This window comes from Tupaia chinensis, unplaced genomic scaffold, assembly GCF_000334495.1.
Source record: "Tupaia chinensis unplaced genomic scaffold, TupChi_1.0 Scaffold000294_5, whole genome shotgun sequence".
Classification (NCBI taxonomy): Eukaryota; Metazoa; Chordata; class Mammalia; order Scandentia; family Tupaiidae; genus Tupaia; species Tupaia belangeri.
The window spans coordinates 828,759-834,185 of record NW_006159782.1 but is presented as its reverse complement, the minus strand read 5'-3'; the positions used below and the strand labels follow the sequence as shown (position 1 = coordinate 834,185).

Sequence of the window (5,427 nt, the reverse complement as noted above, 5' to 3'; positions counted from 1 at the left end):
GTGTGTGCGTGAGTGCCCAAGATCCCGAGAGGAGAATGGAGGAGAAGGGATTGCGGCGCGGCCATCCCCCCTGGGGGCTGATTTCTCGCTTTCTGTCTGTCTCTCTCTGTCTGGTGAGCGCACGCATCCTATAGCAAAAACCTCTCCAAAAAAAAGAGAAAGAAACAGGAGACAGGATACAAACTCTATAATGGCCCAGCTGTCCCCTCTTCCTCTGTCCCTGCCTCACCTGTCCTTTTGTCAAGCTAGCAGCAGCCACAGGACTTGCGGCTTCACCCAGGCTGCTGTCTTCCAACCCCAGAGGATACATCAGGCGCTGCTCATCACGGTGCAGGAAAGCAGGCCCTTGCCTCTTGCTTGTCTCCTTTTCTTGCTCTGCCCCTCCCACTAGCCTGTGCTTTGTTCTCCGCTGTGCCACTCTTCCAGGTTTCTGGCTTGCCTCACAGCAGGTTGGGGGCATAACATTGGGAAGTTGCTTTCAAGACTGAACAAGGCAGGGTGGTGTAGAGAAGGGCAAGTAAGAAGGCTTCAGGGAGAAAGACTCACTAGGGCCTAAGCAGGCAAGGACTCAGGGCTGACTGTGTGTCCCCTCCACCTCCCAGGTGTTCCTGCATGAGGCCACTGTGCGTCTGATGGCAGGAGCAAGCCCCACACGCACCCACCAGCTGCTAGAACACAGCCTACGGCGGCGCACCACACAGAGCACCAAGCCCGGTAAGACCCCAGCTCCCCACCTGGCCCTTACGTGCATTCAAGTATGCCACTCACCTCTCTGCAGCCACGGCCAGGTCCTCGCCTGCAGTGTTCTCCAAGGTGGTGCGACAGGGAAGGCTGAAGGCCCAGGCTTGATTGGGTCCAGCCTTGAGTGGGAGATGGCTGGAAATGGATGGATGGAGCCCCTGGGTAGGAGCAAAGGAGACACGGTGGTTCTTTTTGGCCCCACCACGAGCCAGCCCAGAGCCACTGGCCAGGGGAAGACTCCTCTTATCTGACCTGGGAGTGCGACTGCTCTTACCTGACCTGGGAAGGCAAGAGAACCTCCCCACACCCTGGTGTGAGGCCTGGGAATGGCGCCTCCTCCCTAGCTGGCTCAACTGTCTACATGTCTCTTATCATTCCCACAGGAGAGGTGGACTCCTGGCCTGGCCAGCGAGAGAGGGCCACCGCCATCCTGCTGGCATGCCGCCACCTGCCCCTCTCTTTCCTCTCCTCCCCGGGCCAGCGGGCCGTGCTGCTGGCCGAGGCTGCACGCACTCTGGAGAAGGTGGGCGACCGGCGCTCCTGCAACGACTGCCAGCAGATGATTGTCAAGCTGGGTGGTGGCACTGCCATCGCTGCCTCCTGACCTCCGAGCGTGGCCTGCTGCCTCCTTCCACCTTTCTGTCAGTCTCTCCCAGGAACCTCCCTGTCTCTCAGTTTTTCCCTTTCTTCCCTCTGAGAGTGTAGGGCTGAGCCTGGTCTTTGAGCTGTCACCTGCCAAGGCTTTGGGCCACCTCAGGCGTTGGATCACCTCTGGGCAAAGCCCCTTAAAGCTGATGTCAACAGAGGCCCATAATCCAGGGCCCAGCGTGCCTGAGGGGAAGGGTAGCTGGGCAGGACCTGAGGGTACCCCTGATTTGCCAGCAGCAGGGGGCTCCCTAGCTGCCAAGCCCCTGTCAGCCTCTTGAGCGTCTCTGTCCTCTGGATATCTCTGCCCTTTGTGCTTCCTCCTTTTTTACTGGCTTTCTCTTCTGGGGGACATAGGTCTCTGGGCCTCCAGACCTGCCCAGCGTGCCCCTGCAGCCTTTTTATACGAATGTTTTTATATGAGCGCGGGGTCCGCCGGCTGCGGCCTCCTTCCTCCCTCCCTGGGTCCATGCCCCTACCCCTGAGCCTAAGCCAGTTCCTTGTTTCTCATCACACAGGACAACCAGGGAGTGGGGAGCCCAGCCCTGGGGAGGTGGGTGGGAGGTAGGGGGCAGGCTGGGAATGGATGAAATAATGTTGGCATTATTTTTTAATTTTTTAAAAAAATAAATGGTATCTTATTTAATTGTCCTGTTCCTTCCCACTCCCCTGCCTCCTGGGGTGTCAGCCCAAGTTTAGGGTAGGCCCAGGGGGCTGGGAGGGATGGAGCCCCCATTGGGACTGGGGGCCAGAGGCCTTCGGTATGGTTTCTAAGTTCCTTGCCACTCTGCCCCAATTCCTACCTCCATAGTATATTTTTATCCCTAATTCTTGACCTGAGAATAAGCCAGGGTAGTAGGGACCAGCCCTCAACCCTCAACAAGCCCCTCTTCTCGGAGTGGGCATGGGCACAAGGAATGAGGTCTCCTGCCTTGTTGGGGCCTAGGAGGAAAAGTATCTCACTTTTCTGGTTCCCCTGGCTTGGTGCCTTCCCAAAGGCTATGTCCCCAAGGGGCTCCTTAGAGACGGGAAGGAACCCTCCCAGTGCTTCTCACCCTCTGAAGCTAGTTGAGGCAGAGGGTGACCAGGCGCCCCACAGGTCGGTGCACACAGCAAGGGTGCACACAGCAGGGGTCCCCTGGATGTGAATGCAGAAGGCCAGCTTTGAGTTGTCTGCCCATGGGGTATGCTTGGGCCCCACCGCTTTATCTCTTCCCCTCCCTCCACTTTCACTGTAATTTATGGTCCCTTCTCCCCAGGTCAGCCAGCCTGTGTCATGTGTACATACTGTGCCTTTTCTCGTTGATGTTTGGGGGTGGGAGGGGATGGTTTTTCACTGAAAAGGGGGATACACCTATGGCTTCCTTGATGTTGAATCATTCACCATGTCCGGACGTAGGTTCTTAAATAAATACGGTTTGGTACCACCCAGCACAAGGTGTGTGAGGGTCTGTAGTATGCCCACTCTGGTGCCTAGTCGGGTAGCTGTACAACTTGGCCTGCTCGAGGTATATGCTTCAGGACTGCTGCTGGGGTCAGAGGTCATCGTGTCTCAGTCCCAACTTGTTCCCTGGCCAGTTGGCTTGTTCTTTGGAATTTGGAGTATGAGGAGAGCCTTGTTGGATGGGCTGCTTTGTGTCCCCTTCTCTGATGACAGTGACCCTCTGAGAAAGCTCTCTGGCCTCCAAGTCAGTCCCAAGTCTCACTCTACTTGCTGGATCATCTTGGGTGGGACCTGGCCTCTCAGGTCCCAGTCCCAGCCTTTGACTAGAATCCCACAGACTTGTCCAGGATTTGATGACATGCCCATGTCAGGGCCTGTTGATGGAATTGCCTTGCCGGCTGGAGGGAAACCAAGCTTGATTTAAGACGCCTGAGGGGCAAGACCCCTGGGCTGGTTGAGTGGAGTGTGGGGCTTTGTCAGGGAGCCAAGTGTGCCACATGGAAATAAGCCCAGGGGCCAAGTGACAGCTCGTGGTCTGGCTGAGATAGGCCGAGTCCTGCAGAGGAGCCTATCCACATTTGAATCACCATTTCCAGAAGTGGCCATTGCTCTGGCCTCGGTAGGATGGAGATCCAGGGCTCTTGGGTCAGAGTGAGCAGAGGGTCCTGCCTTCCTCCCAGCACAGCCCAGCCAGGGCCTGCGTCACCAGGGTGGGTGGCTGTGGGTGGCCGATGCACCCAGGAGCCTGATCCTTTTGTGAGTCTCGGCAGGCTACGTGACTCAGTGCCCACCCCCCTCCCCCGGCTCCACACAGCTGTGGGATAGGCCGAGGCACCCCACCCCCACCGGAGCCACCTCACCCCAGCTAACAGTGTGACAACTCTCTTCTGCAAGCCATGGGGCCCCTCAAACAGGCTGGACCATATCTGTCGCAGAACTTGTTTTTTCTTTCTCTTTTTATTTTTAGTCTGAGAGGGAAGGTGAGAAAGCATCCTCTGAGGGATAGCCTCACCACAATCCCTTCATTCTCCTCTCAGGATTTTGGGCACACATGCACAGGTACCAGATGTATTTTTCCAGCTGCGGGGTCCAGGACTCGAACCACGCAATTGGCCATGTGGGACCCAACCACCTTAACCACCATGCCAACTGACTGGTCCAAGGGTTTTGTTTTCATCAATAGCCTTAAAGGACAAAGAGGTGGGCCTTCTACAGGCAAGGAGCTAAGCCCAGGCTTGGTGGGTTTGGGAGCCTCAGGGCAGCCCAAGCAGCAGGAGGAAGGTCTGAGACAGCCTATACCCTGGGAGCAGGGACCCTTCCTTGCCAGCACCCATTTCATCACCTCCCTTCCTCCCCCAGCTGCCTGCTGCCCACCATTCCATGTCACAGAGGCAGACGACAGGAGGGCCCTGAGCTGGGAGTCAGCTAGGTGACCTTGGACAAGACACTTAGGTCTGTAAACCTCAGTTCTCCCATCTGTAAGGATCCCCCTATGGGGCTTTTGGAGAAACAGCAACAAATGGCCATTGTTAAAGTGGCACACAGCACCTAAGGGACACAGGAGGGCGACAAGCCAGCTTGGCAGTTTGTGGAGGCCACAAAGTGCTGGTGGTGGCCAAGCGCCTGACCTCCCCAGCGGTACCTGGCACGGAGGTGCACACAGGCTGCTGGCAAGTGCCCTGAGCCACAGCAGGTACTGGAAGCTCTCCTGGGAGGAAGGGGGCCCAGTCAGGACCCCTGCTCCATCATACCCACGCCTCTCCCCGTCAGAGCAGCTCCTAGGAAGAGGCTCCCTCATCCTGGGCACCAGCTGTCCGCAAGGCCCACACCCATTAGGGGGGTGGCTCTGGGCCAACCGGGCCAAGCAGCCTGCAGGGCAGGGGCCGGCCTACAGCCAGACTCAGTGAGGATCAGCCAGGGTTAGCCACCTGAACTACAGGGTGGGTGGCCTGCTGGTGGGGCTCGCCCCACTGCCCTCTCCTGTGCCCAGGCCTCCTGATGGCTGGCGCCGTCAGCCCTTTCTCCCCTGGCGCACTGGTGTGAGCCTGACTCCTGGCATCCGGCCATGGCCACCCTCTGCAGCCCCTTCATCCTGTTCCCGGCACACTCGCGGCCAGGTCGGGAACAGTGGCTCCCGCACACGGCTCCCGCACACGCTGTGCCCTCTGCCTGCACTGCCGTCTGCGGCCAATGACCAAAGCCATCCGTCTTCTCCCAGCCAACTGGGCTCCTTTATTCTCAGGCGGAACCACAGAAACAGGTCTATTTACAGGGTCCAAGGGCAGGACCACCGGCCCTACCCAGCGGGCACCTTCTTAAGCCCTGCAGGCTCCAAGGACCCCAGTCCATCTGGGCAGACGGATGGGCTGGCTCTCCAGGCCGGCGTTCCTCTTTCTCTGGCCTGGAGCGGGGCGGACGAGGGCGCCCAGCGATGCCTCCGGAGGACCGCGGCCTCCTTCACACGGTCACCTCGGCTTTGCTGTTGGTGCTCAAATGCCGGGGCCCGCGGCCGGCGCCGGCATAAAGACCAGGGGCCTGCGGGTTGAAGGCCTCGGGCAGTTTTTCTACGCTGAACTGGCGGCGGGGCGCGTGGCCGG

The 5,427-nt window shown here is 58.7% G+C and overlaps 2 protein-coding genes across 2 annotated transcripts in view; one reads left to right on the top strand and one right to left on the bottom strand.

Moving 5' to 3' along the window:
• SREBF2 (sterol regulatory element binding transcription factor 2) overlaps positions 1-2,820 on the top strand; it is a 46,979-nt gene extending 44,159 nt beyond the window's left edge. The window contains exons 17-18 of the mRNA XM_006150719.2: positions 603-714; positions 1,125-2,820. Coding sequence (XP_006150781.1) covers positions 603-714; positions 1,125-1,345 — 333 coding nt within the window. The 3' untranslated portion in view covers positions 1,346-2,820. The remainder of the gene's footprint in view (positions 1-602; positions 715-1,124) is intronic.
• A 2,061-nt stretch (positions 2,821-4,881) lies between these two features.
• The window catches only part of SHISA8 (shisa family member 8), a 5,955-nt gene continuing 5,409 nt past the window's right edge, over positions 4,882-5,427 (bottom strand). Inside the window, exon 7 of the mRNA XM_027772729.1 lies at positions 4,882-5,426. Within this exon, the coding sequence (XP_027628530.1) occupies positions 5,288-5,426 (139 nt within the window). The 3' untranslated portion in view covers positions 4,882-5,287. The remainder of the gene's footprint in view (position 5,427) is intronic.